Below are 22,364 nucleotides of genomic sequence, written 5' to 3'. Positions count from 1 at the left end.
TTGGCCACAAAACAGGTACCGCAACCTACAGAAAAAATACATTAAATATTCTTCTGATTCTTCACACAGTGCATGAAAAGACTTTAAGGATTAAATACCTTGTGAAACTGAATGTTTACTTCTCCACGTGAACCATCGGATGCATCTCTCATAATAGGACAAGCTTTGTGTTTAAAGCACTGAGCTCTAATATGGGGGTGTGGGAAAGGGAGATATATGTGTGTGTGTGTGTGTGTGTGTATAAGAATGTATGTATGTATGTATATTTAGGTTTGTCATATGATCATTAAGTAGTTAATACACTTATTAGAGTGTCTAGTGCTGGTTCCTACTTCATTTGGATATTTGAAGATACACACACACGCGCTTCCCTTACAGTGTCCCATTCCGTTCTGCTCACATCACCTCTCCCATACAAAGAGACCCTCACCTGGTGCACAGAACATCCTCGTGCAAGCTGCCTTGGCAGCGCTGGCACTGAGTCCAGAGACGAGAGAACTTCTCCTCCAGGCAACCAAGGTGAGAAATCTGTAAGAGGAAGAGACGGGGTAGGTACAGGAAACAGGTATATGCCGTCTGCATGTAGAACACAGGCCATGAACATCTTCATTGCAAAGAAAAGAGCGTGTGCATTGTGAGTATACGCAGAATCGATGATCCGCTCCGTAGCACAGGCCGGTTAATGTACACATCATATAAGGGAGAAGGGAAGGAGGGAAGTGAATCATAGCGCTACGCTAGTGGTATATTTGTAAAAAGTGCACATTTTATGAAATAGAAGATATACCATAATATACATGATCCAATAATAAACATTATACCATTACGAAATAGAAGATATACAATAAACATTATACGATTTACGCTATTGGTTTCTTTTTGTCTCTTTTGTGGGGTTATTTGCGGTGTTTTTTGTTGGTTTTATGTTTGTTTGATTTGGACATGAGTAGAGCTCATTAGTTATACGTTTTTCTTGTAGGTTAATGTACACAATCCTGTGCACACCACGTGTTAAACCCTGGTACAGCTCTGTAGCAAATACATGAATCTATGCTGTTCAGAAGGGTATCAAAATTAGTAATATTGTCCAGGCAGTTGTAACAAAGAAGTGGTAAGAAGAGCACATTCATTTTTAATCACACAATACGTTGTGCGTCAACAAGAAGACGACAGCAGGTATGAGAATTGTATCCCCTACACCGAACCCCAAAAGGAGAGTCAACAAGCTAATACCCATCAAACATCCACTATCCTTAAACAACTGCGCTAAAAGCAACACAGTAAATTAGACAATCCAATGCTTCCCCGGTTCGGTTACGGGCAGTGCAGGAGTGGATGTGCATTCTCCACTGCCTTTTGTTAATGAGAATGTAGCAATAACATGGGAGCCTGTGACATGTGCAGAGTAACCGACAGTATAGGGAACAGGTGATGGGCGCAAAAGAAAACATATTAGTCCTCTGGTATGAAATAAACAGATATGTGCAACACCAGCCTTAGTACGATGGCTGCTGCTTATCACAGGTACATGAATATACACCCTTACCCCCCACATCCAGCTCAGAAATGTGACTCACCTCCTTCTGGTAGAGTTCAGATTCCCGCTGCTTACAGTAATTACAAACAGCGCCTGCCATAATAAACAGAATTATCAATTATTTAATAAAAAAAAACATTACAGGAGTAGCCAGAGGAAATCAAATCCCTCCCAAGTCTCATCTCACCATGTTTACAAACAAAGTTGAAATATAACAAAATGCGTATAGGTGTCAGATGTTGGTAAAAGGCATCAATTGCCCCTATGTAACCCCTGAAAAATGCCACTGCCATCAGGGCAATTTGGCCATAACTGAAGTGCTGCGGATACAACAGGCAAATCCAGAATGGATTCCTCAACTAGAAACGCGCCACAGTTCTTACTTCTCAGCTTATATTTGCACAGACAGACAACCACCAGCAGTAAAAATGTATATTCTGTTCACATAGGTTTTGAAATGTATTTTAATTAGACAAGGGGTGCTGTCATAAACGGGTTATAGTCTAGTAAAATAAAGACACCGGGTATACATCACTGCAACAAATGCCTGACTGCGGAATATTCAAAGCAACGTGTAATGAATCATTGGGCCCTGTGCGAGCGTCGCTGTCTGCCAACTGTGCACATTTAAGTTGCAAAAAGACAAATGTTTTATGCGCTTATTTAGGACTTTAGAGTGCAGAAACCTGGCACAGTTCGGGACACATATACCAGTGGTGGGCAACCGGATATCCTTGCAAGGGCCGCACGTGCGACACTTGAGACCTCTAAATAGCCCGCACGTTCGCACTGTGGGTGGAAGCTTCTCCCGGCCCCTCCACTCAGCTGCTTAATGCCAGTTTGCTGACGAGTCCTCTCCTGCTCCTCCTCTCGCGCTGGGACGTAATGATCAGCACAGGAGAGGAGCAGGGAAGTACTTATCACACTGTCAGTAATCCACATCCGAGGCGGCAACCTTCTTGCACTAGGGAGTGAAGGAGAGCGGGGTGCTGGGGCAGGCAACTGATGGAGGCCACAGGCGATGTCCCCGCTGGCCACATGTTGTCCAACAATGACTTACACCCACCAATTTAAGAGCCCGATGCCGTTATTCCAAGCTTTCTACAGCGCATACACATAGCTGCTCAAAGCCATCTCGCCAGACATGACGCGGGAACACAGCAATGCATGTGGAATATTTAGTGACTGTGTTTGATCATGTTGAGATGCTGTGCTGCGATACATGAAAATGTGCCGTTTCTTGTGAAAATTAAATATATATATATTTTTAAATTATAAATAGCAGCTTTTAGGCACATTTGCTTGTGTGTGTTTATATTGCTGGCAGAAAACCAATACATGAATGTGTCGCCTTTGCGTAATCCAGGATGGAGACTGTTACACAAAAATACTGCTCTTTTTTGAACACAAGGCTATCTTCATCTAGTTCTGCTTTACAGTGGATTGCAGGACACGGGGCTAAATTACCCAAGAAGAGCTCTATTACTCAGCATTTTTGTGGATGTACGACCATAGCGAAGACCCCACAGTCTCCTGCGATCGTGCAGACTCGAACCGTACTACAAAATCCGCTGCAGGTTCTGATCTCCCGCAGAATATAAAACAATGCACTTTGCCACGATGCTTAAGGAAACGGAGGGACCTAGATTTAGACACACAGATCTCCACAGGAATTAAACAAGCGCAATCCCGTCTGTTTACAAACGGACACTCCTCTGGTTATTTGTTAAACAGTAATGATGTCGTTCAAAGCTTTAGTGCGCAAAACTTCCGCGTGAGCTCGTGAAGCGTGCTAATTTGCACAATTCCCTAAAATTGTAAGATTTGCTTAATGCGGAGACTAGAAATAGGTCAAACACACAATCTTTCACTCAGTCTAGCAATATTTTGCTGAAACGTTGCAAAATCCTCGTGAGAAATCGAATTTGGGACACAAAAAAAAGCTTCCATTTTTTGCCAATGTATTTGAGACCGTTTTGAGCGTTTCTAATCCATGCTGGTTCTAAGGAGGGTCCAGTATGGATTAGAAATACACAAACAGTTGCAAATTCTCAAAGATCAATATGAAAGTTGTTCATAAGTCAAATGAAAATATACTGAGCTTTTAAAACCTCTTCTTCACCTGTAAAGTAGTGATTATTATTTTGTATTACTTGTGTTTAGTGAGCAGTAAATCTTAAACAATGTGCCAATACCGATAATACATAGCACAATTCTAATTCGAGGTGTGCAAAGTGTGTACTAAATTTCACAAAATCAAGCGTATTATTTTTTTGCAACACATACCGCCGCCCCCCCCCCCCCTAAAAAACAACACAAAATGCATATGCCACAATTTTTTGTTCTTGTTGCCGCCAAGCATTAAGAATCAACATGCGCCTATATATGTGACCCGGGCTTGGCCCCGAACTCTGCTCTCCTGTAGAGATCACTGGACTGGCGTATACCAAGCATCATGCTGGCTCACATACAGCAGGTGTGGCCTACTCCAGTCCTCAACGGCCACCAACAGGCCAGCTATTGGGAATATCCTCGCTTCAGCGCAGGTGGCTCAGTCTTCGGCCCTTGAGGACTGGAGTGGGCACGCCTGACAGAGGAACGGATTAACAACGATAAGGACATTTTCCTGTATATTATTGGATTTTCTGAGCTCCCAGGTTCTCCTTTTCTTTACCTATGTTGTGAATGTAAGTTTATTATCTTGACTGTGGTAATCTGATAAAGCCAGCTGGCGGCCTTACTACTTGGCCACCTAACAGGAAATTAGTAGATGTTCCCCATATCGCCGTGTTGCTGTAATATTGCGGTGTTACCCTCCTTCTCTATTCTGTACCCCATACAAAAAAAAAACAACACTAAATAAATAAAGCCTTTTATGTACGGCCATTTTTGCTACATTCTGCTATAAACAACTTCTTCGTCTACGGAAACTTTACCGAAAATGTTGCAAAAAACTAACAAAATGGCATTTTTTTCTTGAAATGTGTTGACATTTGCACAGCTTTAATCCGAATGCTACCAATTATGTATGACTAGCTGATAAACCCGGCGTTGCCCGGAGGCAGGGAGGGGGGGCGTGAAAGGCAGGGAGGGGGGCGTGAAAGGCAGGGGGGGGGGGCCTGAAAGGCAGGGGGGGGCGTGAAAGGCGGGGGGGGGGCGTGAAAGGCAGGGGGGGGGGTGCATGAAAGGCAGTGGGGGGGTGCGTGAAAGGCAGTGGGGGGGGCGTGAAAGGCAGGGGGGGTGTGAAAGGCAGGGGGGGGGCGTGAAAGGCAGGGGGGGCGGGGGCGTGAAAGGCAGGGGGGGCGGGGGCGTGAAAGGCAGGGGGGGGGGCGGGGACGTGAAAGGCAGGGGGGGCGGGGCGTGAAAGGCAGGGGGGGCGGGGCATGAAAGGCAGGGGGGGGGGCGGCGTGAAAGGCAGGGGGGCGGGGGCGTGAAAGGCAGGGGGGCGGGGGTGTGAAAGGCAGGGGGGCGGGGGCGTGAAAGGCAGGGGGGGGCGGGGGCGTGAAAGGCAGGGGGGGGCGGGGGCGTGAAAGGCAGGGGGGGGGCGGGGGCGTGAAAGGCAGGGGGGGGCGGGGGCGTGAAAGGCAGGGGGGGGCGGGGGCGTGAAAGGCAGGGGGGGGCGGGGGCGTGAAAGGCAGGGGGGGGGCGGGGGCGTGAAAGGCAGGGGGGGCGGGGGCGTGAAAGGCAGGGGGGGCGGGGGCGTGAAAGGCGGGGTGGGGGGCGTGAAAGGCAGGGGGGTGTGAAAGCAGGGGGGCGGCGACACACACACACACACACTACAGTGTCACACACACACACAGTGACACACACACAGTGACACACAGTGTCACACAGTGTCCCACACACACACACAGTGTCCCCCACACACACACACACACACACAGTGTCACACACACACAGTGTCACACACACACAGTGTCACACACACACACACACACACACACACACACACACACACACACACACACACACGTGACACACACACGACACCTACCTCTACTTCCGGGCGCCGCCATCTTCTCACTCGGCGCCGCGAGGGAGGAAGGGGGTCCTTCCGGGCGCCGCCATCTTAGGCGCCGCGAGGCAGCTGCAGCCTGCCTGGCCACTGCCTGTTCCCCCGCCGGGGAAGGAGATGAGCGGAGCGCCGGGAGGGAGAGGTGAGCGGAGGGAGGGAGGGAGAGGTGAGCGGAGGGAGGGAGGGGTGAGCGGAGGGAGGGAGAGGTGAGCAGAGGGAGGGAGAGGTGAGCAGAGGGAGGGAGAGGTGAGGGGGAGAGGTGAGGGAGAGGTGAGCGGAGGGAGGGAGAGGTGAGCGGAGGGAGGGAGAGGTGAGCGGAGGGAGGGAGAGGTTAGTGGAGGGAGGGAGAGGTGAGCGGAGGGAGGGAGGGAGAGATGAGCGGAGCGCCGGAAGGAAGAGATGAGCGGAGCGCCGGGAGGGAGGGATGAGCGCCGGGAGGGAGGGATGAGCGGAGTGCCAGGAGGGAGAGATGAGTGCCGGGAGGGTAGAGATGAGCGCCGGGAGGGGAGATGAGCGCCGGGAGGGGAGAGATGAGCGCCGGAGAGAGAGGTGTGTGTGTGTGTGTGTGTGTGTGTGTGTGTGTGTGTGTGTGTGTGTGTGTGGCGCCGAGGGGGAAGAGAGTGGCAGTTGGGTGACGTCAGACCCACCAATCTGATTGGCCAGAGGCTGAGGACCAATCAGATTCACCGTAGATAGCACTAACCATTCAATTTTATATATATAGATTTAAAAAAACAAAAAAAACAACCAATACTGATCAATAAAGAGCCCTTTTAGACTTTTATAGTGCTATATATAGTAACTGAATATAATTAATTACAGCTCCAAATACCTTGAAAAATACATTGTGAAGTCCACAGCACGAGATGAAGTTTAAGAGGGGAAGTAGTTCTGTGTTTGTGCCTGGGGGGGATAAGGAAGGCCTTTAATCTGCCATTACTGCTCCGCGCCTGGAGGGCACATTATGGAGCGGCTGCAGACGGTGACACACGGTAATAAGCCTCGATCTGCTGGTTCCAAAGAGGATGTCTCTTATATACACCTCTGAAATAAGCTGTTCTATACATGGAACTATCCATTATTTACAAGTATAATAGTATACAAGTATAATTGTAAGTACTGTATTAATAATAATAATAATAATAATAATACAATAATAATAATAATACAGCAAGGAAAGCACAAGCTGCAGGGTTGGAGCACAAAGAACTGTATTACTACAACCACAGTTTTTCCCTCATTGTTTTGAAAATACTACACTGCCATTGGTCTACACTAACAGCGCTCCCGTTGGTCCAGACTATCTGCCATGCTATTGGCTCCCAGCACACCACGTGACCGCGTCGCCGCACGGGATGACAAAGTTCTTGTTTTCCCTGCTGGCTGACGCGCCACTGCGCTTCGTGAGTAAACAAGAGAGAACGCACTGGGGCCTGCCTGACTGAGGTTAGTGTCTGGCATGTACGCAGCCGCGCGCGCCACTGTCACCACCGTCACTTAGCCTAATGCGTACGACAGCTTCATTAAAAAGCTGCTAGGTATGGTTGTTGTACAGAGCTTTAGGCATCGGGATAAGTATGACCATAAGAATCAGCACCCGCCTGTTGGACGCCTTCTCTAAGGTTGCGTCCATGCTGCCGAAGACCGCGCAGAGGCGTGCGTGTGACGTCACCCGCGTCTAGCGGGATCGTTTTTTGGCCATGCTAGACGCGCCGCGGCGTCACTGAGCTGGTTCAACCTTATTGGGCGAACCGCTCACGTCACCTGGTCGTCGCACCGAGGAATCAGATTGAATCGATTCCTCGCGCACCGCGCCCCCCTCCTGCTGTCGCCTTAAGGCATGGACGCCGCCTAAGAACGTACACTATTATAAACTGATATGAAGGGCACATGGATGTCACTCCTTATCCCCTATGGGACTAAGCCATTAATTATACTATAGCTGCAATGATCTGCAGATACCTCAAAGGTGACTTAGTAGCCACTTAATGATTCATAAATCAGCTTGTGCGCTGTATGTCATTATCTAGGGCAGCGGTTCTCAAGCTCTGGTTCCTAAAGACTTAACTGGCGGCCCGTGAAACTACAAAAGGCTGATTTTTTAAATACAGAGGATATATATATATTTTTTAAAATAAATATTGCAAGTATGGTGGTATGTTTATGGTGATCTTCCAAATTACTATTGACAATGAACTGGTCGGCGGTATGAAAATGTTGGAGAGCCCCTTATCTAGAGATTGTAGGAATACTTCTTTTATACGGCCATGATAGACCTGAACCCCAGAAGCTTCTAAACCCCCTAGTTTACCATTATACATCCGGTGATAAATGTAGATATGAAGGTGTTTGGGTTTTTATCTAGTTTACTACAAAAGGTGTCCACACAGCAGTGGTCTTGAACTTAATCCTCTATGTGGCTCAGCCTGCCTCATATATCACCCCCGGGCTGGGAGTCTTGGCAAAGGACTAAACATCCATAAATACAACTGGAAATGGGAGAGTTTTTAAGTTAAAAGGAACAAGAAAAACGTTAGCAGTAAGAGTCAAAGTATTGAGAATTGTGGCATAAAAGGAGCAGGAATGCTGCAATAGTTACCATCCGCATGGCAAAAAATCAGCTTGGGGTATCGCCATGATAAAATGAGTGCAAATCACGGAAGGACTTTTTCATACAGAGCTTTTTTCCAGTACCAACCGATGGAATTAAAAAGTGCTCATTTACTGACGAGTAAAGCACAGGAGCCACGGGGTTTTCTCATATTGCGCAGTTGCCGCTTTCCTCTGGACGGCCAAGAGGTTGAGTAAAAGTGGGACACAACATTTATCAAGAAGGAGGAACTTTCTTCAGCCCTGACAAGAAATTGCACACAGTGTTGGGGAAACAGACACCCACGCGGCGATGCTGCTTCTGGGACAACACAGTGATGCTAAAAATGAGTTCCCCTACATTTAGAACACATTACATTGCAGATTCACCATAAAGCCGCTTACACAAATGGCTGGAGAGTCACTTAAGTAGGCTGCAGACCGAGGCGAGAGGTGTTATATATCTCCCAGCATCAACACAGCGAAGTCGTAAAAAGGATTTTTAAGAACCGTTCACGCCGACGAGGATCTGTGACTACGCTCAAGCGGTGAAACCACCTCTAAATCAGGGGTGGCAAACTCCAGTCCTCAAGGGCCACCAGCAGGGCACGTTTTATGGCTATCCCTGCTTCAGCACAGGTGGTTCAATCAGTGGCCCTTGAGGACTGCAGTTGGCCACCCCTGCTCTAAATAATACATGTTACTCCAATTACTGTGAAGGACAGAACCACTCATTTTGTTAACCCAATATATTTCTAACAGCTGCCAATGCACCCCAAGCTTTTTGGGTGGTGCTAGGAGCAGGCGGCACACATTGGAATGCAGAGGTCAGGCCAAACGCGAGTGCCTCAACACAGCCCAGTGAACAGCAGCAAATAAAAAAATGAAAAAGTCCCTGGCACGTTCCAGGGCAGGTGGTCTGCGAAGGTCACACAAGGCACCAGCTAGTTTAACAAAAACTCCACTGTGAGCTAAACTTCCTCAAAAGAGGCATTCCAGGAGGCAACCGTGTTCTCACCGTCACAAAGGCCACTTACAATAAACATCCACTGAACCTAGATTCCACCACACAGTGATGTCTAAAAAAAATAACTACAATGTCTAAGTAGAAAGCGCTGGAAATGGATGGTTGGCTCCCGGCAATGTTTGGGACAAACTCCGGTGTCAAGAGCCACCTTTCCCGGTCACTGCTCCCCGCCACTTACCGTCGTGATTAAGCATGGCTTTGCATCCAATGCAGGTGCTGCGTTTCTTGGCGAATGCCATAAGACCTCCGACCTTGGACGTTAGCACCGTCTTGCAGCGTGTGTGCTCCCCCTCTGAAAAGGAGATAACATACACAGGTCACTGTAGCCCATCTTCTTTCCATCTCTTGGCAGTAGTCACCGCGGCCAGCCCATGTCACCTTAAATCACACCTTCCTTTATGAACCTGCCACTATCTATCCTTGTTCCTCTGGGCCCAGGCTCAGCTTACAGCCTCCCTCTCCATTCATAACATTCCTTCAACTCCCTATCATTTCCCAGTTATTGTCTCCCCTTCCCCATTCACCCCATTATTTAAACAAAGAACAGCTGGCACCCACTGAGTCTAGGAAGAAAAATGGTAGGGAGAAGTGACTCAGTGAGTGAAGACACTGCAAACAATGACAGTTTGAATCAGCAGACCCTGGTTACATTCCCATTGGCAAGTCACTCTACGACCACCGTTTGGGGGGCAACTTCAATTTAATTTGTATCCCCCTCTATACAATATCAATGAGTTCCCTCAAATGCTGGACAGAATAGGCCTATGGTACTCGGGTTTCTCTTGCATAACCTGCAATGCCCAGTGTGTAGGTTCCAGTCAATACTTACTCAGCAGTACACTCTCTGCTTTGGTTTCTCCCAGGATGGGCTCGAAAATCCTGAGCAGAGGTTTTGCCAACTGCTGCTCCAGATAGTACTGAGTGTCAATGGGGATGTTATTCTCAAGTACATAGATGGGGTCCTGCAGAGAAACAAGCAGAGTCCCCTTAATCACCCAAGCTTGTATCACAACCAGTATTCTGCTGGGCATACGGAGTGTAAACAAACAAAACAGCTTGAAATGTTAAATTAAAGTTTTCAGGGAGTTTCAGGTCCTTTCTGTAGGCATATCAGAAGAGATATTGTTCTAAAAGCTTTTATCTTTAAGCACCAAGTACTCAAAGATATGACATCTAAATTACCCATTGTTGGTATGATCTATTGAAAATCCTTTTTTTCTGCTAGCTAAAACATACAGGCACTTTAGGTAGTTCCTCCAGGATAGGGGGAACAATAGACACAACAGGGTCTGTGCCTCACATTGACTCAGCTTTATGAATAGGTAGATTGCAGAAGTTGGACAGAAGACAGCAGTCCCCGGTGAGAGGGAACCACTTTCCCTGCCAGACCAGCCTCTGAAAAAGCAAAAAGCAGAAGTGCAACCTGTCTCTAAACTCACTCTCTCCGAAGGTGCACCTGAGGCCTGCAGGTGTGTATCATCCCACCATGAGAGGGTTTAGTGGGGCTTCCTCTCCTTTCTCTTTTACCGCAAACATTAGAAAGAGAGGTATATAGAGCTATATAGATAGAGATATAGTGACATATATATATATATATATATACACACACATATATACATACACACAAACATATATACACACACACACACACACACACACACACACACACACACAATGCAAATGTCAGTAAAGCACAAAGCTAAAGAAGAAAAAAAAACAGGACAGGCACGTTTTAGCTCCCAGCGGAGTAGGGTGATCTTGATAAAGGCTCTGAGACGAAACATAGAGAATAAATGTTACATCTCAGCCCTAATTTCTCGCTATGCACCATCCCGACTCTTGCGTTCTGCTCAAGGATGTCTTCTTTCTACCCCCTTTTTATCTAAAGCCCTCTCCCGCCTTAAACCTTTTTCACTGACTGCCCCTCACCTCTGGAATGCCCTTCCCCTCAGTACCCGACTAGCACCCTCTCTATCCACCTTTAAGACCCACCTAAAGACACACTTGCTTAAAGAAGCATATGAATAGCACTGTGAACATTCTGAACACATGATACATAAAGCTTGGCCCCCTGCAGACGCACTTACCAGAACTCCCTCCTACTGTCTCTGTACGTTCTCCCTACCTACCAATTAGATTGTAAGCTCCTCGGGGCAGGGACTCTTCTTCCTTAATGTTACTTTTATGTCTGAAGCACTTATTCCCATGATCTGTTATTTATATTATCTCTTATTTATTCGATTACCACATGTATTACTACTGTGAAGCGCTATGTACATTAATGGCGCTATATAAATAAAGACATACAATACAATACAATACATGCATTGGCGTGCCTGTCCAGTTTTTTCTATATACAGTATACATACACAATATGTATGCATATGTGTATGTATACACATAACACACACATATTGATGAAGGCCTTCCCATCCTATGTGGTTTTCTGTGCCCTGCCACTGGCCATGAGACATCCATCCAATGTGATTGTTTCATAGTTTTATTACCCTTCCCACACCTTGGTTAGGGACAGGGCACAAGTGCAGCATATCCGGGTGCCCATTTTCTTTGTTAAAAGCACTGTTACAGCCTCAGCGCGAAGAAGACATTATGCAAATAAGAGGAGAGCATCTGGAGGGTGGCTGACGATGTGGTGGTGGGGGAATGAGCGGCTCAGTCCTGTGATCAGTAACTCTGCCCTTCATAACATCCTGTATCCCTGTAAGCATTGGTCTCACATTCACACTCAATGTCCCCCTCCGCAAACTCAGGCACTATTATCAAAGCACAAACACAGCAGCAGCTTCTCAGATTCATAAACAGACATACAGTGCAATATTATTACCAGATCTTGGTGAATTTCGGCACTGTCACGTGTACGCATGCATGCACGCACGCACGCACGCACGCACGCACACTAATTGTCTCAACTAATGGTGCCAGTGCAAACAAAACAAACAAAAAACTCTGCACTGCAAGTACAGACACTGCAACCCGTGACCAGATCTTTGCACATGTGGTTTCTTACAGCATGTTATCTGAAGAAATGCGACTACTTTGCATAAAGGCACTGCACTTACATTTTGTACATATTTATCAATGGCTGCACATAGCATCCTCTCCAACCTGTGCACTACCCTGCAACCCAAACCTTCCGTTTTCCAAGCCTTGTGCACAAAGTTAGTGTCTCGTTGGCGCCCCGCGCCCCGTCATGCTCTGCACCAGCACGAAAGCAGCGCTCACCTCAGACTTCATATATGCAGCTGCTCCTTTTGCAGCTCCGATGATCACGTAGGGGACCCGGTCTCCCAGATTGGGAGCACTGCCTGGATCTCGCTTTCTCATCCTGCGCACAAAGAGAAGTCAAAGGAGGGAGCGCAAAAACAAAAACGAGAGAGAAACATGTCGCAGCCATCTAGGACATCCAGTCCATCTTCATTAAATCAAACATTTTCTTATATTTCTATTTTGTCGGTGTTTGTATATGTTATTCAATAATCTATATATATGTATAATATAATGTTTATATTGTTTTGTAGTGTATTATATTGTTATGTTCGATGTTACAAAAATACGATTAGTAAAGAATTAAAAAAAAAAATCAAACATTTTCTACGTCCCAATAATCAACTATCTTCATTGTGCCATCTTGTGCTTAGCAACCTTCATGGGCAATATATTGGGCGTTAGTTTACCATGCACTAATACACCCAAAGCTAAAACAAGTCATATGGACTCCAAGAGGGGGAACCGTAAATCACCCAACCTCAGGGGTGCCTTATTGCCATTTTAGTCGTATGTGAAAATAGGATAAAGTACCAATTTGTGACTGTAGAAGTGTGGTTTTTTTTTAAATTGATTTTTTAAATCTCCCTTTGCCCAGGTACCACGTTTTGGGACATTTTTTGGCATTTAGCAGTTAAATTCCTGTTCTTTGGAGTAAAAGACAATGGATTAAAGTCTTCATCCTCTGAGCCAATGTCCTTATCGCCATCCTACGGCGAGACATTGAACGCAGCTTTGGTATTTCATAACTTGGAGCAATACACACACAAAAAAAAAAGAAGAAAACCACAACCAAATATTCCTCTGTTTCAAAGAAACAGTTCACAGTGCTCTGCATGGCGGACTGGTGCTCTGCATGGCGGACTGGTGCTCTGCATGGCAGACTGGTGCTCTGCATGGCGGACTGGTGCTCTGCATGGCGGACTGGTGCTCTGCATGGCGGACTGGTGCTATGCATGGCGGACTGGTGCTCTGCATGGCGGACTGGTGCTCTGCATGGCGGACTGGTGCTCTGCATGGCGAACTGGTGCTCTGCATGGCGGACTGGTGCTCTGCATGGCGGACTGGTGCTCTTTGCATGGCGGACTGGTGCTCTTTGCATGGCGGACTGGTGCTCTTTGCATGGCGGACTGGTGCTCTTTGCATGGCGGACTGGTGCTCTTTGCATGGCGCTACTGGTGCTCTTTGCATGGCGGACTGGTGCTTTTTGCATGGCGGACTGGTGCTTTGTGCATGGCGGACTGGTGCTTTGTGCATGGCGGACTGGTGCTTTGTGCATGGCGGACTGGTGCTTTGTGCATGGCGGACTGGTGCTTTGTGCATGGCGGACTGGTGCTTTGTGCATGGCGGACTGGTGCTTTGTGCATGGCGGACTGGTGCTTTTTGCATGGCGGACTGGTGCTTTAAGTGAACAATAATGATGTCTGAATAACTGGTTGCATCTGAGTCACTAGTTCAATATTGCTGGTGATAAGAAAGGAGAGTGGGGGAGTGGAACAGCTTGGAAACCATGACGCAAGCCGCGAAAGACCCAGCTCCGCATCACTCGCTCAGTCTCTCATATGCAACCGAGCATCTGAGAGCTGCACACGGATACCCAGGGGAATCCATCACTTCACTCTTCTACACCGAGCCAGTGGAGCACGAAGCGTCAGGGTTATGAAGCCCCCACCCACACAGAACAACAAAGGTGGGTGGGAGAGGAAAGGTGCTCAAGGTACTTGCCATACCGCAGAAGGGGAGGGTGCGGGGGGGCGACACCTGGCCAGCGAGCGCTGAGGCCTGTCAGTTCAGCTGTGTGTAAAAGAACGCGATGCACAGGAAGGACAAGAGTCTCCCCAAGGTTTGGGTGGGGAGGCACCGCTCAACTGCAGGTCAAAATTACTTCAATCCTACAAGACAGGGAGGAGGCGGCGAGTGTGTGTATGAAATATATGTGGCAACGTACATTACTTAAACCCAGGTTTGAAGAAAGGATGATACAGCACACGAGTCTTCAGTGAAAAATATATATATTTATAGTCCAAGAGAAACAGCAACATTTCGTTCCTATGCAACGTCCTACGTTCTTCAGGACAAAAAGGACCAAAACGTTGCCATTTCTCTTGGGAATGCAAACATATATACATCTGTGATAGCCAACTCCAGTCCTCAACGGGTCAGGGTTTCATGATATCCCTGCTTCAGCACAGGTGGCTAAACCAGTGGCTCGGTCAAAGACTACATATCAAGTCAAAGACTGAGCCACTGATTGAGCCACCTATGCTGAAGCAGGGATATCCTGAAACCCTGACCGGTTGGTAGGTCTTGAGGACTGGAGTTGGCCACCCCTCGATATATTTTTCGCTGAAGACTCGTGTGCTGTATCCTCCTTTCTTCAAACCTGGGTTTGTATGTTGTAACTTACGGAGTTTGTTATTCAATGTAGTTTTTGCCGCTAGTAAGCTTGTCCCATTTCACAAGTAGGCTTGCCAGTTTGGGATCCCTACTTTGCATTGCTTATTGCGCAGTGAGAGCCGCTTCTAAGAGAGCCCCACGAAGACTAAAAATTAACTTCACAACAAGTGCTCCGGGATTTTACAATGAAGTATCTATGTGAAAACTTCAGATGAACTGCAACTTTAAGAGCACTCAGAACTCAACTAAGTGGGAAAATCTGCTGAGTTCAAAGAAACCGAGGCAATAAGTTGAGCAAGGACCATCCGGGCGCTAAGACTTACAGGAAGTCCATGCAATTTTTATCTCAGGCATTGCAATGTCTCTTTCCACACAGTCCTTCCCCCACCTCCTCCTTCCACAACAACAGACGGTTACAGACACAGCTGCTACCATGGGTGGGACAAGCTATTTCTGCGTTTCCCCTCAGTCACAGATCAGTGCTTGCAGGCCTGGCCGAGGTTAAAAGCAGCCCTGCTTTGTGGTGGGGTAAAAGTGCACTTGCAATCTGAGGGCTTCATAAAGCCTTTCAGCCGGACTCCATGATGAGAGATTATCCAATGGCAGATGTTTCTCCCCAACAGTACTGTAGCGCCATGTATTGCATGCTCTTTGGTTTGGATGGGGTGGAAATATTGCCCCTCAAATTCACAAGACCGCTACATAAGCGCTCTTCAGATAAACAGTAGGGCGCACACTGGTATGTAGCGACTGTACATGGGAGAGGAAAGCACTACCTTGCATACAGCAGATAATGTTTTACGGGGGATGGCACAGGAGCTCCATAACCCCCAACTAGCACATGATGGGGCTTTGTGTATAAGAGGGCTTCATACAATAAAAAAACCAGAAGCATATGCAGCTATTGACGGAGAGCACCCACTCACTCCCTGGCTCCATCCTACCTCTCTGCCAGCTCCACGTGAGCCTGCTTCGCCGCGTACTCATCAGCGCTCCGAGTCAGCTCCTTTGTGATCACCAGCTGAGAGATGTCTATCCGATTACACAGCAAATCGGATATCACGTCTTTAGCATGTTCCACGGCTCCCAGGGGATCCCTAAAACACATTGGCACCAGTAAAAAGGAGCGGGCAGACATCCTCTGGCACCAACAATAATGATACATATATTTTTTTTTCTTATATTGCGCTGACAATGTACAAATCGTTGTCCGTAGCGGGAAAGATTAGTACCTGCCCCCAAGATCTCACACTCTAATGCTGGTGGCTATGGGGCACAGAGACACAGGGGCTTGTGTAAGGTCACAGAGAGAGTTGACACCGCCTTTGAAGCGGGTGACCCCGGTTTGAATCCCATTACTCTTTCCACCTACTCCTTCAGCCCACGGTGAGATCTGATTCTTCCCCTGCCAGCAATCACTCGGGGAGCTGGCTGCCGTGCCCCAATACCTGTCAATTAGGAGCTTCTGCAGACAGGTGTTGATCAGATTGGCCACTAGTGGGCAGTTGTCCCGTCGTACAGTCTCTATTCCCTTGCAGTCCATCTTCTCGTGGGTGTTGGCGCTGGACGAGAAGTAGAGTCCGGCATATCGCTTCTTGTTGATCAGCAGGTAGGGAAAATACACCTGAAACCAAGACAGAAGTTTCTATCCTAAAAGGCCAGCTGGAAAACAGGAGGAAAGTAGAAAAAGTGGAGACAAAGGGAGAGGAAAGTGCAAGTAATATGAGAAGACAGGGAGTGAAGTAGCATTGACCCCAGCGATCTGTGTCAAAGGCTAAAGGCTGAGGCCCCAGTACCTCCGCTGCACGCACGCCCGCGAGACTGGCGGCGCGTGCAGCCGATTCCCCGGACTGCAGGGAGCTGCAGACAAAAAGACCGGGGGGGAGGGGGGCGTGGCGAGGGAGTGACGGGGTGCGGCCATGACGTCACCCGGCAGGTTCGCCCTCATTGGCTGAACCGCCGGGGGCGTGGCTTAGCGCTCCGTAGCGGGTCCTGCTCTCAATTCTATTGAGAGCAGGAGCAACTCGCGCCACAGCGCTGCGGCCCCCCCTCGCAGCGGGCCCGGCGCCATTGAGGGGAGGGCTCTCGTGCGTGCAGCGTCCGCCACAGCTGGCGCTGCAGTAGCCAGCGGGGACCAGCCCTTGCAGTGCGCGATCTTCAATGTGTTGTGCTACGAGAACCTTCCTTCGTGCACAACAAATGCTTCATTCCCAATCATGGGATTTAGAAGTGCTTAAAAAAGGTACCAGAGTGCCACCTTTATCGACATGAAACCAGGCCAAGAAAGAAAAGGCTTCATGATTTCATGGCTCTGGGCCTGCTCGTTTCATAGTACTTTATTCTGTGCCCATAAATCCAGGATTCACCAGAGCGCTGAGACCAACACAGAAGTGGCCAACTCCAATCCTCAAGGGCCACCAACAGGTCATGTTTGAAGGATATCCCTGCTTCAGCACAGGTGGCTCAATCAACGACCGAGGACCCTGTGCTGAAGCAGGGATATCCTTAACATCTGACCTGTTGGTGGCCGTTGAGGACTGGAGTTGGCCATCCCTGCTCTAACAAATAGTTCTAAAATCGCTTGACAACTTATCCGAGTGCTGTTGCTGTAAGGTACAAACCTTTTCAAACTCCAGCTTTATGGGAGGGGTGAAGTGACTGGACACCCACTCCGCTGCCTCTCTTCCTATCTCCATGGCCTCGGACACGGTCTTCACACCAAGTTTGCACATTACGGAGTCGGTGTCTCCATAAATCACCTGCAAGAAATCACGAGGAAAGTAACGAGAGACGTCTGGTATGGGGATATCACAAAGCAGAGCACATGCCTGAAAAAGGACAAGAGACTGAAGCAATGCAGTGTCCGACCATCCCTAGTGGAGACGTTAGCACCCTCTTACCTTGGCATCTCCCTTGTACCCATTGGCGAGGGTGTACTTGGACTCCACAAGCTGCTTGGTTTTTTCAATCATTTGTCTCCCAAAGCCAGTGACGCTCTACAAGAGGAGCAGGAAATGTTAGTGGATTATACACATAGTGGGATCCATAACGTAGTAACCGCCCAGTTGTTCCCACTACAATGCACATTAAGCAGCTGCCTTCTGTATAATGCACACTATGGTGGGCAAGGCATACATGAAACATGAAAGGCCCCCTTTATGTTCCCCATTGAATAGTGCTCCTAAAAGATACTACATTTACATGTAACAGGTTCCACACAGCTTCTCTCTACTGCCCATCACTCATTATCCCAGGGAGACGCCATGGGCCATATTTACTAAGCGATGCTATGTCAGAAGATATTTTCCAGTGCTGAAAAAAACACCTTACGGCCCATAGGGTGTAAAGTGTTTTCTGACACTTGAAGGTGTCTTATGGCATAGCACCGCTTAAAAAATATGGCCCTAATGGAAAATTAATATGTAAACACTTTTGGTGTGTGTTGCACACCGGATTTTCGCTACATAACATGAAACTGCGTATCCACGTCAGTGAACTTTAATCGACAGCCCAGACACTACTGGAAAAGTCACTCGATTCTCTTCTTATGAAGCTACCAACTCTTCAAAAGAATCAAATATAGGCGTTTGATACAACCAACACAAAATAAACATCTAACAACTGACCAGACGGCAGTTTTAGAAAACAGATTACATTTACGATACGATAAATAAATCGGCGTAAATAAAAATATGTGGCAGAAAAAGCATGCATCCACACTCCTAGTTGGCATTCAAGCCCAGGTTCCTATTATGAATGATATATATATATATATATTAGTATATCTCAATCTACCTATGCCAAAGGTTGGGAACCTTTTGCATGAAATAAATACAAGAATAAAGAAGGGAAGGAGAGCATTTGAAAGAAAGAAAATAATCTTGCAAGAGAACCTGCCACTGTGCCTGAAAAGGAACGTTTTCGACCAGTATATTCTGCCCGTCTATGGATGTGAAACTTGGACCCTAAATGTGAAGACAATTAAAACGCTTCAGACGACTCAAAGAAGTATGGAGAGATGCATGCTGGGTATTACCCAGAGACATGAAAAAGAACGATATCACAAGAAGAAATTATCATTGTTGGACAAAGATGATACTCAACTGGATTCCAAGGAATATCAAAAGCCCAATACAATGACCAATAGCAAGGTGGGAGGATGAAATCAGAAAGTGTGTTGGCGCAATGTAGAGAAGCTTGAAGATCATTGGGGAGGTCTTCATCAAGCAGTGGACGAACAAGGGCTGAAGATGATCGATTATTTATAGATCACAGATTATAATGAAGAAATCTAGGAACAATACTTACCAAATACCACAAATTAAAAACAGAGGGAGGCTTTTTTACATGTACCACTATCAGCTGAAAACCTTAAAATGCTATCATTGTATACAATGCGGAATATGGAAGCTAACAATGTCGTTATGCTATTAAGCAACATGGAAAAATAAAACATCATTGGGGAACGGTACCAACGGGGGTGCTAAAACCCACTGCAAACCCTCATGTAGTCCAACTCCGTCCAAACACCAGTGGTGAAAACACGTTATTTACGTAGGTAACAGGACAATATCAATATGGCAGACGTAGGAAGAGTCTGGTTGTTAGTCACTGCTACTTTCAACAATATTATGAAGTAGTACAATTTGCATATTGCGCTTGGAGGCAGAGAGGTATTTGTTTTTTTACCGTACAGTGCAGCATATCTATTCTCACCCCATCGCCCACTTCAAGGCTGGGATACTGTTAACACAAGACATACAAGCTCCCAGGCTTTTAAAACATTTAATAGATGGCAAATCGTGAGGCAGACACAGTAGCAAAATAAGAAAAATACAGATTGCCCGATGGAAGAATAGTGCAATACCTTTATTTTACTTTTTACCAGAAACGGACATTTAGAAGTACCTTTAAATAAAACAAAGTTTACAAACATGGCGAGTGGAGACTTGGGAAGGGTTTCATGGTCTCAGACCAGCTCCCTTTTGTCAGATGTCACTGTGTGTTCAACAAGAGGTTTGCCAACACAAAACCCCTCTGTCACCCACCCCTAATCTCTCCTCGCACGGCTAAGGCCCCGCTGCACGCGTGCAGCCGAATTCCCCGGTCTGCAGTGAGCTGCAGGGGAAAAGACAGGGGGGAACGTGTCGGGGGCACGGCCATGACATCACCCGGCAGGTGCACCCTCATTGGCTGAACCGCCGGGGGGCGTGGCCTAGCGCAGCGGTGCGCAAAGTGGGGGGCGCGACCCCCAGGGGGGGCAGGAGATTGTGCTGGGGGGGCGCGGGCAGTTGCAGAGGCCCCGCACTCTTCCCCCAGGCATTTAAATTAAATGCAAGGGGATCGGGTGAGGCCCCTGCAACTGTTTACTTACCGGGATTCAGCCGTCTCTGTTGCATCGCCATGGCAACGCGGCGTCAATAGACGCCGCGGCACCATGTGACCTGACGTCACACGCCCACGCAGCGTCATCTGACGTGAAGGAAGGTAGGCAGGGGGGCGCGAGAGCCGGCGGCAGAGTGACAGGGGGGCGCAGCACAAAAAGTTTGCGCTCCCCTGGCCTAGCGCACCGTCGCCCGTGTCCATCTCAATTTTCGGGTCTGGAAGAAAAACTTGCTGCGCAGCGCGGCGCCCCCCCCCCTCGCAGCGGGCCCAGCCCCATTGAGAGGCGGCTCTTGTCCCCGCAGCGCCCGCCATACCGAGCGCTGCAGTAGTCAGTGGGGACTAAGCCTAAGGCTCAAGAAAACACTTGATTAACGAGCTTTCCTACACATAGGCCCCTATAAAATGTCATTGTAAATCATTTCCAAAGAAACAGAGGCAGACAGATATTTGCAAGTTGCATGGTTACGTTTACTAAAAAAGCCAAATAGACTGCTAAATGGTAAAAAAAAAAAAAAAAGCTCGTCTTTTGGCCGCCTACATTGCCTCCATTCTACACCTAAAGGGTTAAAGCGCACAGACAGGGGCCAACTCAAGAAAAGAAGCAGAGGAACAGGAAAGCGAGAGACTGTAGCAGCTGGTGTCATTTCCATGTGTTGGGTAGACTGTAATACCACAGCACAAGTGACACATCCATTTACCAGTCTGTTCCCCATAGCACCCGGCCATGTCTCCTGCATGTGTTGGCTTATATAGTTGGAGGAAGGGTTCCCCAGAGCACATTTTGCAGAGCTGGACAAAGTCTTAATATAACAGGAAGCCACTAGCTTGACAGGAAACCTTTCTGGTATTCCACACGCCAGGCCGCTAAACCGGAGTGATTGAGGGAGATCTGCTGACTGCAAAGATTTAAAAAAAAAATAAAAGGAAGCGTGAGAGCAATGATGATGGGGACGATATGCGAACAAGCTTGGGGTGAGGGAAAGAGAGAAAGTGTAGAAAGGTTTCCAACTTTTTTTTTGGTTAAGGAATCCTATCATTATATTGTGAAAGTCTGCTGAACCCCAACCCTCTCTAATAGCGCGTCTAAGATCAGATGTATTGTAAGGAACCCCAACCCTCTCTTATAGAGTGTATGAGATCAGATGAATTGTAAGGAACCCCAACCCTCTCTAATAGCGCGTCTGGGATCAGATGCATTGTAAATTCTTCTGTATTTAGTACAATTTTCAAATGACCTGGTTGAAAAACACTGGTGTAGAGAAGAGCGAGGGAAAAAGGGAACGCAAGAGTGTAAGTTCCTTGGGACAGGGACCTCCTTCCTAATGTCTCCGTTATTCTCAATATATATGCAGTCTTGTCACACAATGCTATTGTCCTCACTTCCACATTGTACTGCGCTGCGGAAAATGATAGTACCGTACAAATAAATAGATCATTATAATAGAGAGGGGGCGAGCACGTTCGAGGGAAGAAGGAGACACACCATGAGGCAAGAGAGTGAACGCATAAAAAGGGATGGAAACGAAAAATAAAATACAGAAATCAAAGCAGCAATGTATTTATATAGTGTCATAGTCCAGGGGCATTTACACAGCCCCCTATGAAATGGGATCCTTGAGCACATTGTTCGATTATTACCTCAATACCCTCCAGAAACCCAGAAAGCAGCATGTATGGACAAAGGGGCTTATGCAAATCCACTAACAGCAGAGATCGCAGGAATAAACAAAGCAGCAGCAAGCAGGTTTGCACTTAGGATCGTGAACAATTTCCATGGGGCAATGTTAAGCAAGACAGCAGGCCAGCCCCCAAGTTCCTGTTTTGTTGACACACACACACTCCAAAAGTACATGTGCTTGCACTAGATAAGAAGGCTTCATGCAACCCCCCTGCAGGGACACCAAGGGGCGAAGGCGGCCTGCTCTTCTCTGTTGCAATACACCCGGGAGGATATGTGCTCAACATTCGCTTTTCCTCCTCGCGTTTTGAAACCATGGTTTTAGCCACCCATCTGGGTGCGGCCATTAAACTCACTCTGCCGGTGACAGAGAGGCTCACCAGCCAAAATAATGCAGGGCAAGTGTCAGACAACAGGCCCGTGTGTTTCAAGGCAACAGTGCATGCAAAAA

General features: G+C 47.5%; 1 protein-coding gene across 3 annotated transcripts in view; it reads right to left on the bottom strand.

Annotated features, from left to right (window-relative positions):
• The window catches only part of POLD1 (DNA polymerase delta 1, catalytic subunit), a 51,258-nt gene that overhangs the window by 2,564 nt on the left and 26,330 nt on the right, over positions 1-22,364 (bottom strand). For 2 of the 3 annotated variants that reach the window (XM_075605678.1, XM_075605677.1), the window contains 9 exons: positions 17,751-17,846; positions 17,472-17,609; positions 16,299-16,474; positions 15,795-15,947; positions 12,412-12,514; positions 9,998-10,130; positions 9,347-9,460; positions 1,578-1,630; positions 431-528 (listed from right to left, as the gene is read on the bottom strand). In XM_075605678.1, coding sequence (XP_075461793.1) covers positions 431-528; positions 1,578-1,630; positions 9,347-9,460; positions 9,998-10,130; positions 12,412-12,514; positions 15,795-15,947; positions 16,299-16,474; positions 17,472-17,609; positions 17,751-17,846 — 1,064 coding nt within the window. Of the gene's footprint in view, positions 1-430; positions 529-1,577; positions 1,631-9,346; positions 9,461-9,997; positions 10,131-12,411; positions 12,515-13,742; positions 13,918-15,794; positions 15,948-16,298; positions 16,475-17,471; positions 17,610-17,750; positions 17,847-22,364 lie in introns of those variants that run through there. The other variant, XM_075605680.1, reaches the window with a different exon arrangement.

Source organism: Ascaphus truei, chromosome 6 (assembly GCF_040206685.1).
Source record: "Ascaphus truei isolate aAscTru1 chromosome 6, aAscTru1.hap1, whole genome shotgun sequence".
NCBI lineage: Eukaryota > Metazoa > Chordata > Amphibia > Anura > Ascaphidae > Ascaphus > Ascaphus truei.
The sequence above is the reverse complement of the archived record's forward strand: the minus strand, read 5'-3'. Positions and strand labels throughout refer to the sequence as shown.